At 44.0% G+C, this 26,352-nt stretch overlaps 1 protein-coding gene and 1 long non-coding RNA gene across 5 annotated transcripts; one reads left to right on the forward strand and one right to left on the reverse strand.

The window, feature by feature from the left end:
• Nucleotides 1–1,418: 1,418 nt before the first annotated feature.
• SERBP1 (SERPINE1 mRNA binding protein 1) lies at nt 1,419–20,056 on the reverse strand. 4 transcript variants are annotated; one of them, XM_051798408.1, is made up of 10 exons: nt 19,587–20,056; nt 16,267–16,426; nt 15,135–15,272; nt 14,923–14,994; nt 14,269–14,343; nt 11,908–12,085; nt 8,736–8,783; nt 5,677–5,850; nt 4,680–4,718; nt 1,419–3,745 (listed from the first exon to the last, which is right to left on the reverse strand). In XM_051798408.1, the coding sequence occupies exons 1-10, from the start codon at nt 19,945–19,947 to the stop codon at nt 3,689–3,691; spliced, it is 1,302 nt and encodes a 433-aa protein (XP_051654368.1). In that variant the 5' UTR covers nt 19,948–20,056; the 3' UTR covers nt 1,419–3,688. The 4 variants fall into 4 exon arrangements, with proteins under 4 accessions (XP_051654368.1, XP_051654362.1, XP_051654379.1 ...); XM_051798402.1 differs by having other exon boundaries at nt 14,923–15,018; XM_051798419.1 differs by lacking the exon at nt 8,736–8,783 and having other exon boundaries at nt 14,923–15,018.
• Nucleotides 20,057–21,937: 1,881 nt separating this feature from the next.
• LOC127476193 (uncharacterized) lies at nt 21,938–25,387 on the forward strand. Its single transcript, XR_007906504.1, has 3 exons — nt 21,938–22,340; nt 23,024–23,092; nt 23,821–25,387. It is a non-coding gene; the product is annotated as an uncharacterized LOC127476193 (long non-coding RNA).
• The last annotated feature ends 965 nt before the right edge of the window (nt 25,388–26,352 follow it).

The raw sequence follows: 26,352 nt of genomic DNA on the forward strand, positions 1-26,352 counted from the left end.
ACACTGTCTCGTGTGTGAAGAGACAAGCAAATCCCCAGGGCCGGGTTTGGGGGATCCTTCTCAGTCTGTTCCCTGTTTTCATTCCAGTTGTGGCTGGGTTACCTTCTACAGAAAGCCCCAGTGCTCCCATGTTCAAAGGCACTGCAGAACAGGCTCATGCCTGTCAATACCCACACACTGGCCCTGGAGACATAAACAGCCCGGGGTTATGCTGATAACTCAGCTCCATCTGGACTGTGACACCAGTTTCCTGCTCTCCACACCCCACCTGGCAACCTCCCTGCCAAGAGGACTGGCTGGGCATCATATCACAAATCAGTACCTCAAGTCGGTTGTACCTCAAGTACAACCAAATTAGACACCCAGAAAGGCAAATCAGAAGCCAAAAAAGTGTTTTTTTTTAAAAAAGCATTATTTTGTCATTCATCCACTTCTGCGTGTCGATCTTCTACTTCAACATATAAACAGAACACTGGAGCCCTCATTCTGCACATCTCCAGATAAAACTTCCACACAGAGCACTTTAAATCAAGTGTTAAGTCAAGAATCATTAGTAGGACAATGATCAGACTTTTTTAACTCCAACCTGGAAGTGTTCCAGGAAAGGACCTGAGTCTCCCAGTAAGGGCAAAGGAACCATTTTCCCCCAGTCAGGTCGCCCATCCCAGGGCAGCACCCACCTCATGGACCCTGCCTGAGACACCCAGCCCTGCTCAAACCCCCTGAGCCTGGTCCCTAGGGATGGCAGAGCAGCCCAGGAGTACAAAGGGAAGGCAGTGTGGTCCTTGGAATGATTTTAGGAAAGAAGCAGGTTGGCACATGCTGGGTAGTGGCAGCTTTAGGTCCAATTCTTGCCTTCATTAAACCAGAGGTGTGGCTACACAAACCCATCACCGTGGGCAGAGTTGTTACAGGTCAGGGTGGTCTGAGCTCCTCCGGTTGCAAACACCATGTGTTCCCACCAATTTCTGACATTCCAGGAACATTCCATGTTCTTTCCCACACCCTGCTAATCCTTGCATTGGTTCATCACTCTTGTTCCCTCCCAGCACCACAGCCATGCACTGGCAGCACTGCAAGATGAACTTTCATGCTCCAACCTAGCCATTGTTACATTCCAAAGCCAATTTGCACCGTGTGTTTCTGACTTTTTCCGCTTGACCATCTTTTCCAATGGATCAGATTTTAAAAGATCTAGTCCTCTAGATCTGGTGTGACAGCAGAAGCAGGAAGAGGACAGAAAATGTTCCTAAGAGCAAGCTCCTTACTCATAAGCTACTTGGGTTTTCCCAAGGCAAAGTCCATCCTGGGAATGGGAATGCCTGGGCACCACCACAGGCAGGCTGGACCTCTTGAGGCAGAACCTAGATGAGACACTATTAACCTAAGTGGTTTCATTTCCATGTGTTTTCAGGACATTTTTTTAAAAGAGCATGAAAATAAACTTTTATTTCAGTTAACACCCACCAATATTAAAGATAAATGTTCACAGTTTTAGTTCTTGACACAAATGGACTGAAAGAGGCAAATTTACATCTGTCAGAACAGCAGAAGGACCATGTGTAAGTACAAGCTGTCTTGAAAACCACACATGAGGTGCTGTTTGGGACTGTTCTGTGCTACATGGCAGGAGAAGGGAAAGCCACTGACTAAATCCAGCTTGCAGGGTCCTAAATCCCTGCCCAGAATCACTGGATAAAAGCAGAATGGCAACTGGAATGGCAAACACACAGTTTGGATAAGGGGAAGAAAGCCTATACTCCAGAGAAAGCTTTGCTCTAAGTGTTTCTGCATAAAGGTTTAGTTGTGTTATCCAAGGTGTTCCCAGTGCTGGAACTGCAACACATCCCATCAAACCACAACAGCAGGGGGAAGAGGAACAACTCCATGTTGGACCCACTAAGTACAAGGTCAAGAGAGCTGAACCAAGAGATTTTACCACCCTCCTCCTCACACCCTGGAGCTTTAAATACAGGCGAGTGCACTGAACAACCAGATCAATGATTATCCACAGCGGTTCACAACACAAGCGCTTGCAGAAAATTGCTCAGGAAAAGCAAGGCAGCCACTAACATCACAACTGAGGAGGCTGGGATTTCATATTCAAAGGTCTCCAACACTTCTTGCCAGTCCTGTACAGTTTTTAAAAAAATAGGGTGTTACCTTTAGTTTTCTATCTACCTAGTTAAGAAACTACAAATATGTTCTAAGCTGTCCAAAGAGTAAAACATGAAATAAAGTGGGAAATCTGCTCCTGATCTCCTAACAAATGCTGCAGATAAAAACCCTAAGAAATCCTCTTTCTTAGTCATTTGTTCAACTCCTTTTGTGTGTGGTGATGTTCCTGCTCACAGGGATGAAAGCAAACCTATGGTGAACTTTCAGAGGGGGAGAAGGAGTTTCTTACAATCACTCTCAGGAAAACATTCACGGTGATCTGCCAAACAGATCTTGAGCACTGCACAAAGCCAGGGCTAAATTCTGATGGACAGCTGAAGTGCTGGGAGACGATGAGCCAAAAATCCCTCCTGCCACAGCCAGCAAAGGCCTGGGGTTCCTTCCCCAGAAGACCTGGGAGCAGTGCTGGGAGTACAGCAGGTACTGATGTACCTGTGTGCCAGACAGTGCCGCTCAATCCCACATCCCACCTGAGTCCAATGGGACTACAGAGCCACAGCTACTGCCTTCCCCCCACCTCCCATCTCCAATGACAGGAACTACCCCCATCTCAGGCTATCCCAGCTCCCACAACAGGAATTACCCCAATCTCAGGGTATCCTCTCAAACAAAAGCCAAGGTAATTTAAAAACTCTTCTTTTTTTTTTTTTTTTTTTTGCCAACAAAGCATCTTGTTCTGTTGAAGGAAGGAGGAGGGAATAAAGGTCAGAAGGGTGAGTGAAGGTGGGATACATTAATTTTAAAAACCTGGTTTTCAGACCAATTACCCACACATCATTCTGGATCAATACAGGTATTGAACTACAAACCAATGTGCTTTCGATCTTGATTTCAAGTATCTGGTATCAATTTTGTATAAAGGTTTTGTGTAAACAAACTACCTAACAGAGATGAAAAATTACTGGTTTTCCATGTTTGAAATTAAGCATTAAAACTAAAGTACTCCAGGAGTTCATTCCATACAGCACTAACAGTCTGCCAAATTCGTATTCCACATATTCCAAAAGACCACGGGCTGAGAAAAATCTGCTAAACAGAAATTAAGGAAATGGAAATAGTGTGCAATACTTAAAACCCAGTTTGGAGTTGGGAGAAAAAAGTCTAAAATCCTGAATTAAAAAAATGAACACAAATGAAGGGAAAGCTTTTAACTGGTACACACTGTTCACACCTATATTTCAAGTTTGGAAACGCATATTTTCAAGCAGCAATACAAAAAAGTATCCATGAAGAATGCATAATCTCTGAAAAAATTATGAAAACATCCCTGCTACCATTACATTTCTAAATACAAAACTGACTACCATATTGTTGCTTCTGTGTAGCGAGAGAAGTTCATTTTCAAAACAGATAAAATTCAGTCTTTAGGTGTGAATGGTATGAATGACAGTCTCTTTTTTTTTGTTTTGTTTTGTTTTTTTTAAGTTTCTTAGTTGTTTTAGGATCCTTAAGCATGCAAGCCTCGGAGAGGAGAGCCCGACCAGGGCAGGGTTGGCTTATGACATCCAGTTTAGGACAGAGCTGGGAAAGCCTCTGGGTCATCTACGTCAGGAGCAGAAGCACTTGACTGAAAGAGAAATGTCAGAGTTATTACCTTGGTTTAGAGGTGCACGGCAGAGTGAGAAGTCTGGGGCTGGATAATGTAGTACAAAAGCAATTTTTTAAATCTATTTCAAGGACCAGAAATAGTCCTTATACTTCTTCTGGAATCAAACCTATCTGAAGAGGAATTGTAGGCAATCAGACTGTGCTTGCACATCATTATTGCACAAGGTTCCAAGTGCAACTCTTCTTCCATCATAGAATCTTGGAATGGTTTGGGTTGGAAGGGACCTTAAAGACCATCTACTTCCAACCCCCTGCCATGAGCAGATCCTTATCTGTGAGCTCATGTCATTTTACTGGCACAGAGCCATCAATCCTTCCTGAGGGACATGACTGAAGTGTTACAGAAAAGGCCTGTTTGTAGCACAAATTAAGGTTCCTGCTTTTAATTCTTCCCAAGTCACAAACTACATGTCGATAGAAAGAATTTTTGTGCCAACCTAGCCCTAAACATTCGTACGTTAGCCAAGAATGTCCTGAGTACGCCCCAAAAGAGTTTTTTAAAAGGCTCTGAACCACATGTAAAAGCCAGTGCTGCAGTGAAATGCAGAAATTAAGTATTTCAGGACACTCTTCATTTTGTCCATGAGGGATATGGGATGAGTAGAGTAGGAAGAACCAATATAGTGGAATTTCCTGTCATGGTATTAATTTATCAAGGAATACATTTAAACCATTTCAATAAAAGTTGTATCAACACCTATAGACAAGACTAAGATTCTGTCTTGCCTAGCTAAGACTCTGTGGGCCACAAACCAGAACTAAAAAGTAACAGCAGGGTTTTAAGCTACAGCCTCAGCATCTTCTGTGGCTCAGCACACAACAGAAAGCCAGCCAATAAAAATGAGGGGTTTTGGTCCTTGACCAGAGGGAACACACGTGCAGAGATCACCAACCTGGTTGGGCGTGTGGATCACGTCAAACTCCTTAACCAACTGGAAGGAAACAAAGGCAACATAAAATCAGGTGCAGAAAAGCTTTGAACTACTTAATGTCAGCATTCTTTAAGAATATTAGTGAAACAACTCAGAGCAAACCACCGCTGTTTAATTTAAATTCTTTAAAATGCTCTTATATTGGTATCATGAAGGAGTTTCCCAACTAATAAGCCTAAAACTTACAGAGAAAAAATTTGCGTCTCCTGTAAGAGAAAAAAATGAGCAAGTCTGATCTGTGTGAAGCCACAGCACACAGACTGAGCTCATTTTCTAATTAGTAACAATTTGATTAGATGCCTTTGAGCCAAATAAGTGATCCATATTAAATCAAATCTTCTCTGTAGTTACACTACAGTACCTCAACTTCATATATTTCTTTCCCAAACCCCAGTCAGTACTTTTCCAGGGTATTTCCCCACTGCTTTAGCAGCAGAGAAGGAAAAATATTACTGAAGGTTAGAGAAAAAACAGTGAGTCCTATTTCCCCATGAAAAAATCTAAATTCCTCAAATTCAAGATATGACATGCAGCTGTAAAACCAGTCTGTCACCCCCAACAGGTCACAATGCACAGAAAGTGTCCTGACTGTGTCTGAAAATAACCACTCCAGCACGTGGGGTTCTGCTCTGGCACAAACTGAAGCAGCTCATGGTACATTCAGGTCTGTCCATCCTGGAAAGTCGTTTTTCAGGTTCAAACACAAAGACAGGTGCTTTTTTTAATTCAGCCTACTCCCAGCCCTCCTTTTTTTGTGTTTAATGACAACTCCGCTCAAACATTCAATAACCTTGTTTAAAGTAAGCTTGTAAGAAAAGACACTTTAGCTGGTTTAGAAATGTGCTGTTTTCTGTCAGGGGCATCTCCCCCAGGAATAAGGAAAAGTCCTAAAACTACCTGTAGGAAAATCCCAACAAGAGGAACTCACCCCCCGTGTGGGTGAAGCTGCAGCTCTCACCTTGTCAGTCCTGCCTCCACGGCTGGCCCTGCCTCCGCGCCCTCGGCCCCCCCGGCCCCCTCTGCCACCGCGGCCGGGGCGGCCCAGGTCTCCAAAGTTGATCTCCAGCTGGGATGTGATGTCATTCGCGGGCTTGCGGAAGTGATGATCCATTACAGAGTCCTCAGCATGAGCCTGGAACGAGGGTTTCTCCATGAGCAAGAAAAGTCACCAAAAATCACCACCTTTTCTGCACCTGTAGCTGCGCTCGTGCCACCACAGCCCGTGCTCACCTCCAATCCCACTGGAAAACTGATCATCCGCTTCTCCGAGCGATCCAAGAAACTTGGAATTTCTCATGAGAAATCAAGTCATACCACTTGTGCAGACCATGAAACTCCACACAGGGAAGCAAACAAGCACTTGAGCAAAGGTGTTTTGCACTTCCAAGGTATTTCAGGAGTACCCAGAACACTGAGGTTGGAAAAGCCCTCCCAGTCCACCGAGTCCAACCTGTGCCTGATCCCCACCTTATCACCCAGCCCAGAGCACTGAGTGCCACGCCCAGTCCTTCCTTGGACATCTCCAGGGATGGGGACTCCACCACCTCCCTGGGCAGCCCCTTCCAGTGTCTGACCACCCTTTTCAGGAAGAAATTCCTCTTGGAATTCCACCAGAAGAACATGTTTAGGCTTATCCAAGACCAAACTGACTATCACCAAGCCACTACATAACCTCATGTTCTAGCAATTCTCACTTTGTATCCTGAAGAATGTTCTGGTTCTATCAATTCATTCCACTCTTTTTCAATACTTGGTCACTCATCCTTATTTTGCTCCATGAGGATTTACACTTTGTTAGTCCTAGTATAAATATTTAAAACCAGGGAGTTGCTGGGAATTCCTCATTGCTTTGCATTCACTGTAACAGCAAACGAGGCATTAAGAGCTCAAACACACATAACTAGAGGAGATAAAACAGAGAGAACGACTCTCACCAATGATACTGGAAAATATGGCTCTCGGCACCTTTGCCATGATATTCTCTGACTGGTTTGTTCCCAGTGCATTCAGGGGGAAACCTGAGCATCAGGGAACAAGTGATTGTCCCAAGAGAGACATCAAATCCCATCAATGTGATTATTGAGCATGTTTGAGTATTTCAGTTGCACACTGAACTCAATCAGTGTTTTAAAAAGCAATTATTTTTTCTTTTTTTGTATAAAACATTTTTCCATGTGCAAGTCAGTTTTTGGCACTTAGGACGCTACACAGAACCTAAAACTCTACCTATCACAAGGCCCAACAATCATGTTTTGGTAACATGACAACATACGATGTTTTCTTGCCCTCTAAGCCCCCAACTCCTGGCACAGCAATTACCACTTACTTTGTTTCCCTACACAAGTGCCATGTGCAAGCTCAGGTCTCCCAACTCCAATTTAGTTCTCTGGTGTAGTTACACAACATTATGACTTTCAAAGGCAACACATTGTGCAATTAAGCTCTGTACACTTTCATTACCATTTGTGGAGCCTTCACAAGGCTGCCAAGGGATGGAGCAGTCTGGAGTCAAAGCCGCTGTCAGGGATTCCACAGGTCAGTCACAAGCACCTCTATGGACAGAGCCTTAACGACCCTTCTCCATCCCCACTCTCACAATCCCTCTTCCTGCCCAGCTGTACATTTGCCCCCCCAATATCCTACAGTGCACAGCACCACCATTTCATGGAATCATCACAGAATGGCCTGGATTGGGAGAGATCTTAAAGCTCATCCCACTCCCCCCCCTGCCATGGGCAGGGACACCTTCCACTAGCCCAGGTTGCTCCAAGCCCCATCCAACCTGGTCTTGGACATTTCCACAGATGGGGCAGCCACAGCTTCTCTGGGCAACCTGTGCCAGGGTCTCATCACCCTCACAGGGAAGAATTTCTCCCCAGTATCCCACCTAAGCCTGCCCTCTGGCAGGAGGAAGCCATTCTCCCCTTGTCCTGTCCCTGCAGGCCATTGCAAACAGTCTCTCTCCAACTTAATTAGGCACAATGAGAAATACCCTCCATGCTGCTTCATTTTCAATACATTCCACTGGGATGGATTCTACACTCCTGATTTTATAGGTTTCATTGTACACCCTTCCCTCAGAGATCTCTGCCAGCCTCAGGAAGTTTGCTTGAGCAGTTATTTCCCAGAGAAAAGTCATTCCACACCTCAGCCTGACAAGGCACTACTCAAACCAAAGTACATCAGTGCTTTGTAAAACAGTACAAAATACCTCAGTTATGTTTTTTATTCCTCTCTTACTACTTCATTTTTTATCTACAGTTTTAATCACTGCAGAGTACTGACATTTTATTTTCATCTACTGGTAGCCATGTGACATTCTCTTTTCTGAGCAATAATGTCAATGGATTTCTACAGTAATTCTGTGATTTTCTTCCCTAGGCTGTTTTTGTTTAAAAACAAATCACTACAGTTTACCAAAAACCACTCTATTTTCACAACTTTAACCACTGAACCAACAAAAAGCAAATTCCACACATAACCTATTTCTCTATCCAGAGTAACTAAAGCTTATTTAAAACACCAATAAAAGACTTGGCACATTCTCCTCGGGCTCTTCAATCACTTAGGTGACAAAAGACAGACATACTGAACAAATTGCTTATCCTGAATAATATCTGGAAACATAATTTCTATGTAGTGGCAACTCTCAGTAGTGCTCTGATCTCATAACCAGTGCTGCACTTAAGGGCCTAGGGGAAGGCTGACAAAAATTAAGAACAAATTACCAAGAGGGCCAAAGCAGGCAGTGAGAGATGTAAAAACACCAGCAACAAAAAAATAAAGACTCATGACAGAAGCATTTCTGGTCAGGTTTGAAACTGGGTGAACGAGGAGCAAGGGGACTAATCATGAAGGGTGCTGTGCACAGTGAGACAACAGGCACGGACAGAAGAGCTCCATAGTGAATCCACTTGTGTTCTCTATTTTGGTGAGTTTTTACTGCGCAAACTTTCCCTTCTGGAGGGGCTCATGTTAACACACAGGTATCCCCAGTTAGATAGAAAGGATCAGTACCTCATTTGAATCCAGCAGACTCCCCTGCATTTCTGTCATCGCCTTTGTCTGATGAAAGTTGCGTGTCCACGCCAAAGTGACAAAAGAACAAAGGGAGAAAACAAAAGGAAGAAATGAGACTCAACTACATACAGAAACAACAGGTAATCAGGTCACATGAACTCGCTGGGTACAGATGTCACTGAGCACACAAAGCAGCAAAGGGATGAGATGAAGCTGTGCAAGCACCCAAAGAGATTTAGAGGATGGATGTGCCACAGCGGTGGAGACAAGAGAAAGCTCAGATGGACACCAGGAAGGTTCACCAGGAGCTACTGGGAGCTCTGGCACAGACCACACATGCAGGCTGGTCTCCAGCACCATGGGGAGATGGGCAGGGAAGAGCAGGATGTTAAAATCACTGTTAATGGAAAAGCTTCCTGCAGAGCCTCCAGCCAAGAGTCGTTCCTCCAGGTTTTGAGAAGATGAACTATTCTTTTACAAAATGTATTTCTCAGTCTCCCACTGCAACCTCCTCTAAGGAAGTGATTGGATTAATGAGAAGCTTTGAAGGCACACAAAGAGGCACAGCAGGTACAGAGAGCAACAACTGATTAGTGTATCAGTCTTTCCAGAAGTCCAGCCTTCAACTTTTGGAATAAATTTTAAGATCTGTCCACAATGTAACTCCTTCCTGGTTTGCTTTTGTTTGGGTTTTTGGGGGGTTTTTTTGTTTGTTTTTTTGTGTAGAAATTAAAGACTCAAGCCCTAAACCAGCTGCAGAGAAGTTAAAAAGAGGATCTCTCTTTTATGGCATAACCCAATCTCCTGGAAAGACGCTCATCAGACCAGGGCTGCCAATGTCCATGGAATTCAGATTAAACCAGCAAGAATCTGAGACAGTATTGAGAATTCATTTTACCCAAAGTATCACTTTCTAGTAACTGCAGAGAAAAAAATGAAAAAGAGGAAAGACCTCAGACATGGTCAAGCATTTCACCCCTCAGTGAGGAGCATGAGGAGGAGAGTTCTTTCCCAAGACTAAGGTAGATGAAAAGCACTAGATCCTCAGGTTCCCTTTTCCCACAGACTCCTATGGCAATTTTCCAATAGTTCTCAACTATAGGAATGAGGGAGCTCATCACAATACGTCAATCCAAATTTCTGAGAAAATCTACTGGGACACATGGTGGTTTTCAGTCATAAGAATACAGAAGATTTGGGGCTGAAACCCACAATTTACCTATAAACCAAATCACTTCCACACATCATCTCCCTTCTTACAAATAAGAATCACAGAAACCTTCGAGCAACCTAAATTTTGTGACTCATAAGTAAGTCCAAGAGGACAAAGAGAGGAAACAGCAGGTGACTGGTACGTTTTCTGAATATTCCACCTTCACAAACGAGTTGCAGCAAAGGCTTTCCTAACAGAAAGCTATTACAGAGCTATTCTTCAATAATCCAGGGAGAAAATCCCCACACTGTTTCCCATGGGATCAGGAAACAATGGATAAGTGAGATGGGGAGACACATCTGCTGGACAGACAATAAAGCAGGCTAAAAGCATCTAAATTTAAAGGCAGATTTGTTAATACCTCACTTTCATGCTTACAAAGCAAGAGGCTGTTAACTTCTTATGTGACAGTGCTAAAAATATCCAACTTATTTATCTGAAGAAAAGTTAACCTCTCAAACAGAACAATCTACTAATCATGTCGGTTCTTCCACAGAAGTAAATTGATTATTCTAATTGGTTTGGTTTGGATTTGTCTGTTCTTTGGGGGTTTTTTCCTTGGTTTTTTTTTCATTAAGTGCTGATTCAGTTTTCAAATGGAAAATACAGTATGGATCTTTCTAGTCTCTAAATCGCTCGTGAGTACCATCATCTTATACTATCATACATGCTCATGTGTTAAAAAAGACTGTCCTCAGCTGATGAAATGTCAAATAAACCTGATCAGAAAGACTGAGGGAACTCGAAGGACTACAGGCTTAGTAAATTTCAGTAAAGTACATAAATTCTTAGTACCCAGCAACATTAAGTGCAATTCAAATTCCCTTTTCTACACGTGCCAGAGAAAACAGCATTTAATGAACACTTCATTAAACAGCTTAAGGAAAACAGACATGCAATCATTTAAAGAACTGAACTACCTCACACAGCAAGAAAATAGCCTGACTGTGACCAAGTCAAACTCAGAATGAGTTCAATGAGAACAGAAATTGAGTTTTCATTGGAAAACTGGAAAACACCTCCCCATCAGTATTATGACCCAGCTCACAGGATAAGAACTGGCAAGGTGTGAAAAGGCAAGAATACATATTAGGAGACCAAGCAGAATATTACATATTATCTAGTTACTTCAAAGAAGCCATAACCATCTGTATACAAAGTTGCACCCACCAATCTCTTAAGTGAGCTACTTAACATATTACAGAGTGTTAAAAGCGAATATTAAAACCAAAGATTAAGGCAGCCCTGCATTACAAAACAGAGCTCTCAGCACTTCCCTCCCTTTACATCTCTCCTTGCCACTCTTGGAACAGAATAATTAACATTTCGCAATGTCTGAAATGAGTATGCTTGAGAAAACTCCGATTTTAAAACAATTCTATAGGAACTATGTTGAGTATCGCTGAAGCATATAAATACATTTCAACTGGTTTCCCAAAAGCTTGTCTGTATATCACAAAATGAGAAGACACTCATGTTAGAAATTTAAGGTACACAGCTGAGGTATTAAGGTCTCTGAGGCATAACCAGTCTTCCCTCAATCTTACACTGTGATTAGCAAGCACCATAACTTTGTGTATTGCTTAACAGAGACGCTAAATAGCATTAAATTTCCTTTATTAACAAGAAAACCTGACAACCTTTCTCTAAAATCCTCACCAAGAGGCAGTTCTTACAGAGTTACCTGCCTAGGTGCAGCAGTAATCCAGGCTTATCTCTAGGTTATACCAGACTATATGCCAGCCAAAGGGTACGGCTCACCCAAAACCAACCACAGTCAGAATGGCCACTTGTGCTACTGCAGAACTTCAGCTCAGCTAAAAGAATGTTGTTGCACTTTATAAACTTCCAGCTGCAGGTCAGTGTCTCACACAACGGTGCTTCCACTCCAAGAAATGCCTATCAATAACAAAGCTTTTATAAACTGGATACCACAAGCATGGAAAGTCACTTTACCTCCTCGCTCTTTGACTTGTGAAGAACAAATCCTTTTTTCCATTGTCCATCAGCCCCCTCGTTTGGTTTACGGATGTTGAACTCAACTTTTGCACGATCCTTGCTCTGAATGGCTTTCCACTCGTCCAGGGTCATTTCCTTGGGGCCTTCTTCCTTAACTTCTTCAACCTCATTCTCTCTGCAGTAAATTCACGGATATTACAATCATGACCTAGAATTTATACTCCAAATACAACTCCAAAATCATTTGCTAGTTAGCTGGCACCAGATTATAAATTCAATTATAAATATACATTTGTCAAGTATTTAGAAGTTAAGAGCTGTATGTATATAAACACACACTTGCACCACAGGAAAATTCATCTCCTTTAGCCAGAGTACAAAATCAAAAAAAATTACACCCAGTCACCTTCGAGCAACTAAACAGTGAGCACAGCAAAATGTTAAAATTAAAACTGACCTGTGCCATCAATTCTCCACACTAATGACAATTTTATTTATAAATATTAAAGACTAACTTCTGCAATGGACATGTTTGGAGCTCTACCCGTTTTTTGAGGCACATCTCTCATTAATAATCAAGTTAGGGCAGTGAGAACTTGTTCTTCCAAGAGTTTTCACGCTTTTTAGGGTTTTTTTTTTAAAAATAGAATTTAATAAAAATTGGAGAGCTTGTTTCCTTTATTAAACTAAAGACAATTATTTCAAACAAGTTTTACTTTCAGCTTATTTGAAAAAACAACAGCACACAACTTACTTGTGAGATACATCACCTCTGCCTTCTGCCAAAGAGCTATTTTTAAGTAAAACACACAACCACTATGCCCAGTAATAGACATTTTCCAGCTACACAGGAGGACAAGCCTCTGGACACTGTTCAGTGTGTTTATGCAACTAAATTTCTGATTTATAGAAAACGAGAGCAGCAAAAAGATCATGAAAGCCTCAACCTCAAAGGTCTTTATTTGGTAGCCATTAATTTTGATGTAACAACGCAGAGATTTTATGTCAAAATTACTGTATTTCTTTTCTCATTGTGTAGGACAGAGTGATTTTTGACACTGTATGTAATCACAGGAATTTGTTTTGTTCAAGGCAAAGATATTACCTGCACATTTTACTGCAGAAAAACATCCTACAATTCTGCTGAAACATTTAGGGTAGAGATCCACACCAAACCAGCCAATTTGAAAAGTAACCCATGTCAAAATGCTTTCCTATAAAGACAACTAATGATTACAACAGATGTTTTATGCTTGAAACTGAGAATTTTCTGCAGATTTGATGAAGAAAAAAAACATCCAAAGAGCTGCAGAGTTGTGCAGGTAACTGATCTGCACATGGATGGGTCAGTATCTGGTCAAGCACCAGGCACTGCTACTACTAAAGATCCAGGGAATACTGTAGATAAAGCAAATTTATTATATCCAGATTTCTACTACATAGAATTTTTTTAAGGACTAGCTAGCCTGCATTTTCTGACCAATGCCCAAGTTTTAAGTCCTTAAAAATGTCCTTAACCTTGGATCACAACACTGGATAAGTAAGAATGTTTAGTCTTTTTTCAGTTAAACTAAATCCATTTCTTACTTTCTAGGCAATAACTGGACCTTCTTTGTCAAAGTTATTAGTGAGGAAATCAAGGTACAGCAAACTCCAGATCAGAAATCAAAATTCTGTCTTATATATTCGCCATTTTTTTTGAATCCACTATAAAGCACATTCCTCGTTAAAATACAGTATTTTATTGTACTGTGCTACCATAAAAATTTTCATCATATTTTCACACCAACTCAGTAACACTTGTTCTGCTTCTCTGGTTACTCTTTCACTCACCCAGTCACTGGTTCCTTCTGTAACAGTGTCCAAATGAAATGGAAAGAGATCCAGACAACTCTGAAAACTGCCTGCACACACAGAGGCTGAAGAATTAGAGATACAACCTTTCTCCTACAGCCAGTGACACAGTCTCAAAGTTATTTAGGAAAACTAAGGTTAAAAAAGTTGCCTTCCACTGGTATTTTGTCCCTTTTGCTTGGTGGTTCTACCTAGTTCTGAGCACAGGTGCTTTTGGATTTGGAATCAGGAGTTGCAATCTTGAGACGTAAAGTGTATTAGAAATTATTATTAATAAATAAATCTGAAAGTGACCCAAGAGCCTGCAGGACACCAAGGAACATTTTCAAGACCACAATTTTCAGACATGAAGTTTTTGACATGACAGTGGTTCAGCAGCATTGTGGATCATCTACTGACAAATCTGAATTTGGCAAAACTGATGGGGGAATAAACGTCAGAGGTTAAAGGCAAAGCACTAGTACCTCTGGAGCAACCAAAGACACGAAGAGGGGTGGTACTCACTTATTTTCAGAATCAGCAGGCGGATGCTCCTCTCCCTCCGGCGTCTCCTCAGTTACAGCTGACTGATCCAATTCACTGCAATTACATAACGGGTGGAGTTTGGGCTTTTTACAAGTTCATCCCTCTTTAAAGCTACATGAGATTAACAATCAAGATCTATAGAGGATTTACTATTTTATTAAGGACTGGTGCTGTCTGTGTCTTTCAAATTCTATGCTTTTCACCCAACTAATGGTTTTCCCCAACTCTTCCTTGAACCCCTCCTGAAAGCCTCCCATTGTCCCTCTGACACAAAATGGATTTGGGTCATTGAACTACTAAAACTATTAAAAATAGTTTTCAATGTAATACTTGAATTTTTGTAATAGGAAAAGCATGTTTAACCCGATCTAAAAACTGTTCAAGTTTCTAGTAAAAGAATTGTTCAAAGATCAGCACAAGACCTCCCAATCTAAACTTCCCCAAAATTCCAGTTTAACAGTGAAGCCATCTCTTAAGTTACAAGAAATTGCTCGTTTTTTAATTCTGCAGAAGAGTAGTAAAATTATCAAAATCAAAGGTCAAAAGGCAGGTAAATCTGTGCGTTCTGTAAGCTCTAATTAGGACTGATTGACACCCTGCTAATATTTTAGTGAGCAAGGACAGAGTACTCACGTGAGCTCGTCTTTGACGGTTCCCCAGTTGTGTGAGCCGCTGCCACCGCGCTTGTCCTCGTGCTTTAGGCCGCTGAAATGTGAATGTGAAACAGAACTAACAAAACTGAGTTAACATCATAGTGTCCAGACACAGAGATTCAAAGAGCAATTTTCAATTGCGTAAGAATTGTAAAGAAAAGCCGAATAGTTTAGAAAAAGTTAAAGACTTACGATCTATCGCTGCCACTGTGTCTGTCAAATTCCCGTTTGCCACGGGAGTCAAACCCATCTCCTCGGCCCATCCCGCGGCCGCGGCCACGGCCCCGGCCCAGTCCACCACGTCCACGCATGGGTCGGTCAATGATGGGCCTGGCATGGACAGACAAACGTGAGTGACTCACCCCCAAAAATCGACAGCATGGTTTTTACTGCTCTTGTCCTCTTTGCCAATTTTACTTACTTATTTTTCCTTTGTAACTGGGTCAAAGCTTTAGTTTCAAAACAGCCACTTGTACTCCCCATCCCTGGAAGTGTTCAAAGCCAGGTTGGGGCTTAGAGCACCCTGGTCTAGTGTAAAGTGTTCCTGCCCATGGCAGGAGGTTGCAACTGGATCATCTTCAAGGTCTGTTCCAACCCAAACCATTCTGTGATTCTGAGATTTTAGAATCCGGAAAGAAATGCTCGGGATTATTGTTTGTTTGCATTCTCTGGCATTAAGTTCCAATTTAGTGTTTGTATTCTTCTACATAACTGGCTGATACTACAATTCCAACTTAACTCACTTTTATCCAATTTATTTTTAAAAGGATTTTAATTCTGGCTGCTAAAATTTTAATATTTGAACATTACTTGAATTATGGATCCCTCAAATACTCGAGCCACTTTAAACCTCACATTGGCCTAAGATGACTTCACTTCTTCCAGGTCTGAACCCACTGCAGCCGAGGTGTAAACACCTACGTGGACAAACTTTTGCTGGCTTTGAGTCAGCTGTACAGATTAAAGCCACAGTTGTGACAGCAAAAAAATCTCATCCTGCAGGAAATAGCTACATTTCAGTTCCTTTCCTGAGCTATCTGCTACAGATTTAGAGAGATATGGTGGATATCTTGATTTAAACCACAATTTCAGTTACACCTATGAAGCTATTTATGTAGATCACTCCCAGCCTAAAACTTAAGTCTGCAAACAAAATCACAGAAAGGGAAAGAGAATTGTACGACATCTGCTCTTCTTTTGCATGACAAAAATTTAATCAACTTAATTATGATTCAATCAGCTTTTTTAACTTTACAGCAGAAGGTAGGACAGCCCTGTCCTGTCAGAAGTAGGAAAGCTCCTTATCCTGCAAGACAAAACTTACTTATCGACAGAGAACTCTCCCCCTTCTCCCTTCTCCTCGGCAGGTTTCTCGAAGCGGCGTTCCCGGGGAGGTCGTCGTTCAGGTCTCCGGTCGATGGGTTTGCCATCCCCCTGCTGCTGCTGCTGCTGCTGATCAGGCCTCCTGCCAATCCTCCTTATCCCTGAAACATCAGGCCAGACACACCAACGGAATGTGGAGCTGCTCCAGGACAGATACCGACCCCCAGCACCCTAAAAACAAGCTGCTTCTACAAAGTCTGAGCAACTCCACCTTCATAAAAAAGTCACTGTAGAGCATCTCACTCTTCACATTTGTACCCAGGATTTCAATCAAATTGTGTTTGATTGAAAATACTGGTAATCTGTGCTGAAATGACAAAGTCAACTTTCAAACAAGGATCAAGGTAAGCAAGATTTTTTAGTATTTTTCTTTCTCTGAAAGGTCCTTTTCAGGCAAAAAAAAAAAGGGGGGGGGTTTTATTTTGATGAACACCAAAACAAAGTGAGTATCACATCACTGGGTCCTAAGACAGTCAACTCTGTGCTCCCTAGGACAGTGACCCTGTGCTGTTCTAAAGGCTGGACTCATGGATCTTGGAAGTCTTTTCCAACCTAAACCTGGGATTCTGTTCTTGGAAACTCTTTTGGACAGCAGTACAATCCAGGCAGGTCCACCTGTACCAGACAAGTGCCATCTGCATCCCAGTACTGCAGGTACTGAACTGGTGCCCCCATCCACATGGATCCTCCCAGTCCAACAGACATTCCCTGACAAAGATTCTCTTCCTTGCTCACTGCTTAAAATAGCTTAAGAATCCTGTGCCCTGGAGCTGCCCAGTGTCCTTCCTCCCTCCCTAGGCCTTCTGAGAGGGTTTTTATTTTAAATAAAAACCTCTTCTTCACTAAGCTATCTGAAGGATCTAACACAGTTTTCTTTTCCACTCAAGTGAAAGGCCTTGTTTACTCTTCTTTAGAAAGATCCGCACAAACATATTGCTGCTTTGTTATACCATTTTCTTGCCAAAACACTGGCTCAAGAATTATGAACTAGCTTTTAAATTAAAAGCTGATTTTTGAATTTTTTTAAATAACCAAGTTCCTGCTTAACAAGCAATGTCAAATTTGGGTGGGGCTACAGAAGTTACAGTTGTAATGATATCCAAGCCAACACGCCCAGATGAACAATGACTCCCTCACCTTACAGGCTGTACTTAACATGAAGTTTGCATGACATTCATAGTTTCTTAAGCATTCCTCGCTCGCTGAGGAAACAAGGGGTTAATCTCCTCAGCCTGCACTTGGAAAAGGGCTCTCCAAGGAGGACAAGCATTCCATGTGAGGAGGGGAAGCAGGGAAAGGAGCAGGTCGGTGGCACAGAGGAGGTATGCTGCAGAACTGGAATAGAACAGCCACGGCTTTTGAATTTCCACTTCAACGCCCTGTGCTCAGCAAAACCCGGTTCCTGCTGAAGCCTAACCCAAAATACGAGTTATTTCTCAGTATCACCAAGCTTTGAACTGCTAATTCACCAGTCAAATCACCTGCAGCTTCGTGGAGTAGTGGAACACTTTTAAATACGTTCGCACAGGAAACAAACCTTGGCACTAGGCACCTTTATAATGCCAGAAGTGCAAAAACAGTCACACACAAAAATAGACGTTTTCAAACTGGAAAGTGACTTTGTTTACCACACTGCTCCACGGCCACTGCTTCAACAGCAGCCCCCTTTCTCTGTTTCATTACTATAATAAGCCACGAAAATATTTATTTTTCACACTGTTCTTGAAAACAAGATGTGAAAACTATGAGGTAAACACGGCCTGCCAGCCCTGCCCAAACCCCTCAGTGTCCTGCTGAGGTGCCAAAGGCACTGCCATGTTCCAGGTGTACCTCGTGGGGGACACCACCACAATCTACACCTGACCAATATTTCCAGAGGACACTGGCTTAGCAAACTGTGAGTCGGGACAAATCCTTGCATCCTTCACACTGAAAACACTCTCGAGTGTTAGGGAACAAGAGATCCATAAGCAAAGACAACTGCAACACAGTTCCTAAATTTGTCTTTTTACAAGGCGTTTTCAAATAACATTTAGAAGACCCAGTTTCCAAAACAACTATATTAAAACTATTTCTTTCTCAAAAAGCATAAAACACAGTGCAGAATCATTTTTGCAACCCAAATGCTGAAGCATTAAGATGCTTTCACGTAACATCAAGATTTCTGAAAAGCTCGTTTAAACTGCAGTTAACATGTTATCCCCTCACCCCCACATCACCTGCTGTCACCACACTTTGCTGCATTTCAAGGATTCCTTTTAATCCTAGTCCTGATCCACCTGACGAGCGCTGAAGTTTGGGCGCGGTACAACATGGGCTGGGGACGCCATGTGTCCACATCTATCCCTCTCCATGCGTGACCCTGTCCTACTAATTGCTCTGTACACACCATATTCCTTTAACCTATTTATACTTGGATTTCTTTTTTCCAAGGTTTCCCGTGTGGATGTCTTAGGGATTTACACAAACAGAGCTGAGAACCCATACGAGCTATTATTTAAATATATGAAGACACGCAGATGATTGCTATCGATGCTGTTCACCAGAAAAACGACCCGAGTGGATTTTGGAAAGCCCAGGGACTGCTAGATATCCCGTCAAATCCGTTGGGCCACCCAAAACACGACTCAAGTTCAGGATGTCAGGTCGGACGGGATTTGGAGCAACCTGGTCTGGTGGAAAGTGTCCCTGCACATGGTAGGGTGGTGGAACGAGATAACCTTTCAGGTCCTTTCCAAACCAAACGATTCCAGGATTCCATGTGCTGGTTCAGATTGCAAACTAGGAAGAAATTATTCCCTGTGAGGGTGGTGAGGCCCTGGCACAGGTTGCCCAGAGAAGCTGTGGCTGCCCCATCCCTGGAAGTGTCCAAGGCCAGGCTATACGGGGCTTAGAGCAACCTGGGCTAATGCAAGGTGTCCCTGCCCATGGCAGGGGGTTGGAACGAGACGAGCTTTAAGGTCTCTCCCAGCCCGAACCACTCCACGATCCTATACACTGCCAGGATTTCCCATTTCACGTCAGTTCTCTCCCTCTGCCGGGCCCGGGCCAGCCCCGGGCGCCCCCCGCACGCCCGACTCCATTTTGCGCGGGACACGTGTGGCCGGGCGGGCCCGCGGCCGCCGCTCCCGCTCCCTCTGCCCGGGCGGGCTCCCGGGCGGCTCCGCCATGCGCGGCCCCACGTGCGGCCCGGCCCTGCCCGGGCCCCCTTTGTGCGGGCCGGGCCGCTCTCCCTTCCCCGCGGCCCCCGGCCCCGCTCACCCTCCTTCCGCAGCGGCGCTCCGGGCTGGCCCCCGCCGTCCTCCCGGCGGTCCCCGCCGGCGAAGGGCGGCAGCGGGTTCTTGCGCTCCTTCTGCGACTCCCTGCGCAGCTGCTTAGCCGCGCTACCCGCGCCGCCGCCCGCCTGGCCCGCGCCACCGGCCCCGCCGGAGGAGCCGCTCTGCGCGCCCGCCGGGCCGCGGGCCCCACCGCCCGCTTGGCTCCCGCCGCCGCCGCCGCCGCTCTCCTTCCTCCGGCTCTCCGCCGCGCGCAGCACCTCGAAAGGGTCGGACTCGTCATCGAAGAGCTGGTCGAAGCGGTTGGTGACGACGCACCCGAAGCCCTCCTGCAGGTGTCCGGGCATGATGGGCCCCCGTCGGCGGGATCCTGCGCGGATGCTACCGGGGCCCCCCGCGCCCTGCTCGCTGCCGCACAAGATGGCGGGCCCTAGGCAGACGCGCTTCTCTTCCGGCGCGGCCGCATCCGGGCCCCTCGGCGGGGCGGGCGCTACAGCGCCGCCCGCGGCAGCGCCGGGAACTGCGCCCGCTTTGTGTGCGAGCCGGGAGCGGGGTTTCCCGCCGCGGGCTGTACCACTGGCAGGGAGGGGGGAAAGTGGGTCGACGGGGCAGGCGAGGGGGGCGCGGTGCGGGGCTTCGCCCCGCCCCGCGTCCCCCCCCGCCTGCCCCGTCGACCCCCGCGCCTCGCGCATGGATGGTCCCTTCCGTTTCCCTCACAAATAAACCCGAAATTATATACTAATATATATGAAAATATGATTATGTATTCATATACCAGTGTCTCAATAGATCGGTATATTGACGTGTAATTGTATCACTACAATAATATTAATATGGAAACACTGATATATTACTATGCGATATGCAGTATAACGATATTAATGTAAAATATTCATTACGTAATATATTATATATAATGTATGTTATCATACACTATATATTATCATCGATACAATAATATACTATATATTGCATATGATAACATATGGAAATATATGATATATATTCATGCTGTATGTTGTATATTAATATGTTAATACCAACAGATTGATATAATTATATGATATATGATTTTATATATAATTATATCGATGATAATATATAGTATATGATAATGTCCTATATATACTATATATATATGAAAATATACTATATATGATATTATACTATATATTATCATCAATACAACAATATACTGTATATTGCATATGATAATATATGGTAATATATGATATATATCTCTCATATATATGCTATATGTTATATATTAATATATTAATGCTAATAGACTGATATATTTATATTATATATATGATTTTATATATAATTATATCCATGATAATGTATAATGTATGGTAATATGCCTTATATATAATACCATACTTAACGAGTATTTTACATTAATATCGTTATACTGTATATTGCATATTAATACATTAATGTTTCCATATTAATATTATTCTAGTGATACAATTACACGCTAATAGACCGATCTACTGAGACACTGGTATATGAATACATTATAATATTTTCATATATGTTAGTATCCAGTTATAGCCAGAGTGGGTTACCTTAAGAGATTAAAACATATTAAACAGGCACAGATTTGACATGTTCTTCAAAACACAATTTCCTATGCTCACAGTTTATATCCCTAAGTTGTAATTAAATGAAAATCGTAACAGAATTTCACACTTCCATGGACATTTCTACTCATCTAATCAGCTGATCTATGCAATTACCAGGCACTATCAAGTTAATGTGATAAATATTAATATATATTAACATATTTATATATTAATATATCTATATCTTAATATAATATATCATTATATATTTTATATATAGTAGTATCTAGTTATAGCCAGAGGGGGGATTATATCAAGACATTAAAACATATTAAACAGGCACAGATGTGACATGTCTGTGAAAACACAATTTGAATGCTCACACTTTAAATCTGTAATTTTTCAGAAACTTTTGCTACATATTATAAAATTAACTTTGTGCTCAGCAAGGATAATATTTCTAATATTTGCTTTGCCTGCTCCAAGAAGCCTGAAATAATTGCTTTAAAAAGTAATTTAATTACATTTGTTCATTTTTTGAATGTGTGTTGCTCATAAACTGAAGACTCCAAAACCAACTGGTTTGGAAAACTCCATAGTTTAGTTTTTTTGGGAGAAACTGAAAATTATTTTGGTTGCTTGGATTGTTCTTCATCAGGTTCCCCTGCAATCCCACAGCTCTTTTTTGGGAAGGTCTTCGAGGAAACCCCTCCTGCGGTGGATCTGAGGGGGATCAGAGCAGCTCATCCCCTTCTTGGGATATTAATAATCACCACAAATTACACCCTAAGAACTCAAAACATTGTTTTCTCAAAGCCTTTTTGCTTTTGGGATGAATCAAATGCCACCAAGCAACACTTAATTAAAACTCTTTGTGTTTACAAGGCAGGTATTTCCAGGAAAAGCCTTGATGCCCAGTCACACACTCTGAGGCCATGTTGCATCACACACATTTGATGAATAAAATCCAAACGTTTCCTACTCGGATCCCTGACGTGCTCCTCGCCAGATGGCACAGGCAGCTTTAAAGGAGGAGATTTGCTCACGGAAATGGACATCTCGGCTGCCTGTCTCTGAGGCTTGGGATTTGTCACTCCGAGGGAAGACAGAGCTTCTCCCTTTTGTTGCTTTGAAAGCATGTTCAGATCCCCTGTGCTGCACTCAAAGCTGGTGTACGTTCAGTATTCCAAAATTTTCCAAATGCAGACATGTTATAGTGGGTTTGGGTGACACCTTGAATTAAACACATGTAAAACACATGTAAAACACATAGTAACAGGACAAGGGGGAATGGCTTCCCACTGACAAAGGGCAGGATTAGGTGGAATATTGGGAAGAAATTCTTGGCTGTGAGGGTGATGAGGTCCTAGCACAGGTTGCCCAGAGAAGCTGTGGCTGCCCCATTCTTGGAAGTGTCCAAGGCCAGGTTGGAGCAACCTGGGATAGTGGAAGGTGCCCCTGCCCACAGCAGTGGGTGGAACAAGATGAACTTTAAGGCCCCACCCCAACCCAAACCACTCTGTGGTTCTATGGTGAAAACATGTATTTTAATATAAACAGGGAAATCGATCATCATGTGAATACAATCACCAGAGCTGTGCATTCCCTGTGGCAGGAAGCAGGAATTGGAGCCTGCAGGAAGCTCCAGCTCCTCTCCAGACTGTCACACTCCATTTCTGCACATTAGTTTGCATTAAAGAGCCCCACAATCAGCCACACGGGTCAAAAGGCCAAATGACAGTGTTGTCCACTGAATATCATCAACAGTTTTCAGGGACTTCTGGCCATAAGACAACATTTCTATTCCTAACATTAAAAAGGCGGTATTAAAATATTTAAATTAACTTCCTTGCAGGAATCGCAGCCCACACTGGATCAGGACATAGATCATACTGCAATTGCCAAGGGAAGGATGGATGGCAAGGTCTGGGGCTTTGCTGCTCTCCAAATGTTGGTAAAATTTCCTACCAGAGAATCGTTCATGCATGGTCATCACTACTTAATCAGTCCTGAAGATCTGAACCACAGACAACCATTGCTTGTGAATTAAATAGCCAAGGACTATTAACTCAGCACTTCTGCTCCTAATCAGAGACATACTTTTATATTACGTCTTCCAAATCCCCAAAACCCCACACGTGGGTCTCAGGGCAGCCATCTCATTAGTGCTGCTGCTGATTGCACTCATTAGGCACCAGCAGACAGTGAGGGAGTAATTAAAAAATCCACATAACTCTTCCAGGAGCTGCCACCAAGAGCTGGACTGGCTGCTGCCATCCTCCTGCACGACAGACACTTGTGTTCTCCTTTCCCACTGGAGTAAAACCAGCATTTCCACAGGCCAAAGGAGCAGCTTGCTGTGCTATTTGTGGCTGGGACACGCAGAGATCCTTGGCCAAAGCTGGCCTATAGATAACCTGCCTCAGGAGCTGCTCCCAGGCTGCTGCCCAAAAGAGGCCTGGAGAGCTTTTGGACACGCTACACTTCTCTGCTATTCCCTAGCTTTGCCAGCAGCTGTCGGCTGCCTGCTTAATAAGCAGGAATAGGAAATACAGCAAGTTCAGGACACAGGGAAAAGTATTCATCTGGGTCCTTGCTCTGTTCCCAAAACCTGATTTTCCTAATTTTTAACTTCATAATTTTGTTTTGCAGGTTTTCTCCAGATGCATGTGGTACTTTGCTGTCAGAATGGACAGTATATGGACAAGGAGGGGTTTTTTTGAGATGGACTTTTTCCTAGCTTGGACTCAATGTCTTTTCCAACCTTAATGATTCTGTGATTCTGGGCCATAGGAAATACAGGGATTTCTTGTACAGAAAATATTTGCTTCCAACTAAAGCCAAGTATGGCCACAACTTCTGAGTAAGAAAAAACTCAGGTGCATCACAAAGAAATTTAGCAACTTCTTGTCCAGTTTGCACCCAGACATGGATCCCTTATGAGAAGAACTCCCAGAATTAACCACTACACAGGGAGACAGCACAAATGAGCAGGAGTAGTCAGAGGTGACGAGGAGATACACGATCTGCACCACAGAGCTTAATCCTCCCACGTATCCTGCTCATTTCAGCACAGCACTACATTTTTTTTTAATCTGCCAGAATACCCAGCAGTTTCATTATGAGGAGGGCAGTAAACATGTGAATAACAACTGCTTTTCTACAGTAAGTACGTGCAGTAAAACTAACCACCCCCAGTACTGCTCTGTGCTTTTAAATGTGCACAGACAAGTGAAGCAAATCATGCAGACACAAAACTTGGCATGTAAATTAAAGCAGACTAATTGAGCTCTGCCTGAACTTTCTTCCCCTGAATCCTAAACAACCTGCTGAGCAAGTGTTCTTCCTTACAGCAGTCAAAGTAAGAGGTGTTTTTAGTCTGGAAAACCAGCACTGGAGCAGTACAAAGCAGAAGGTTGGGTACACCAACCATGAGGTATGTACTCATAAAATCACAAAATAGTTTGGGTTAGAAGGGACCCAAAACTCATTTTGTTCCAACTCTCTGCCACGTCCAGGGACACCTTTCAATAGACCAGGTTGCTCCAACATGGCCTTGAACACTTCCAGGGATGGGTACACAGGAGCCTCCTCAGCTGCAGCAATCAAACAGCACCCTTGGGAACAGCCCTGGAGCACAGAAGCTTTGCTGCCTTCCTAATCTGAAAAGACGGAGAAGAGGAGAAAAATGTTTCCCCTTCCTAAAAGGCTCAGCAGAGCTCAGGGGCACTGGGATCTGGGTGCTGTGGGACCTAGAGGAACCTCCCTCCCAGCACCCACCACCACTGGGATCAGCTCCCTGAGGGCACTGAGCCCCTACAGCTGCCACCTCCAGCACCCACGGCAGCTCTTCCCAGGGTTATTACTGGGAGAAATTAGGGATGAAAAACAGAAGGTGTCTCCATGAAACAGCCACTAGCCATGTGCAGCAGGCTGGGAACACTGGGGCATGCCCACGTGAAACCTGCTGGGCCGGCTGGTAACTGAGCCAAAAGCTGCTCCTCCCCACCAGTTAAAGCTGCCTCCTGCTTCCATGGGCAGGTTCCTGTCCCGGCTGCCTCTACCATGGCTGCTTTCTGCCTGCTGCCACCTCCCACGTGCCACTGTCACCACTGCTGTGCCGACACAGCGCCTGCAGGAATGCACTGGCAACTGGAGCAGGGCCCCAGCCTGCCTGGAAAAAAGTAAAGGTGCCGTGTTTTCCCCCTGTGTTATTTCATTTCAGGCTGGCTGGGTTTGTCCCACAGTGGGTGGCAAGAAAGGGAACACGTTAAACCGCGATTGCAGCCCAGTGCTGGGCAGCTCGTGGTTGTGTGTTCAGTGTTGGGAGAGGTGTTTCCTCCACTCTTTCTCCACTGCCTTTCTTGGAGCAGCTCAGCCGCCTCCTCCAGGCTCACTGCTGACCCTGACCCACAGCCATGGGCTTTGGTGCTGAGGGAATCAAGTCCCTATGGGATTATGCCACCCTAAGAGGGAATTTGGGGATGCCCGTGATGACTGGGACTCCCTCACACATGGAATGTGCACAGGAGCCCAGGTACCTGTGAGAGCCATCTTTGCAGCAAGATGACTCACTGCCCCGTATGCCGAATGGATGGGCAGCCAAAATCTGGACCAGCACCAGTCTGTGAGGCACTGAAAACCCCTGGGGTACAAGTGTCAATATGCCCCACACTGCCACTGCCACTGAGGCTGTCCAGGAGACCCTCATCCGGACACAGTCCCGCTGGGGATGGAGCTGTGCTGGGGATGGAACTGTGCTGCCTCCAAGCCCTGCCAGAGCCAGGCCCGACTTGTTCTCTCCGTGTCGAAAACCAGCCCGTCCTGTTTGCGCACCCAGCTCCGAGTCGGATGGGCTGGAAGGTGTGGAGAGCAGCCAGGGGAGCACTGGGCTGGGCTGCTGAGCTGGCAGCTCCGCTGGGACACACAGGAGAAGCGAGAGAGAGCAGGAGAGAGCACTCTGAGTCACCTGACATTGCCTCTGCCCCCATTCTGCCTGCACACCTTCATCATCCTCAGCCTGCCAGCTTTCCTTGCTCCCTGTCCACAGGGCTCAGCCTGCCTGCCCCTCCTGCTGCCACACAAATAAAAAGGGCCTTTTTGTTTTATGGAGCACATTGCAGAGCAGTGAACAAGCACAGGTTTATTTTGGGGCACAGCCAAGTTAGTGTTGAGTTAAGGAAG

The sequence above is a fragment of the Manacus candei genome, unplaced genomic scaffold (assembly GCF_025592945.1).
Source record: "Manacus candei isolate 608988 ecotype Guabito, Panama unplaced genomic scaffold, ASM2559294v1 h1tg000005l, whole genome shotgun sequence".
In the NCBI taxonomy this organism is placed as follows: domain Eukaryota; kingdom Metazoa; phylum Chordata; class Aves; order Passeriformes; family Pipridae; genus Manacus; species Manacus candei.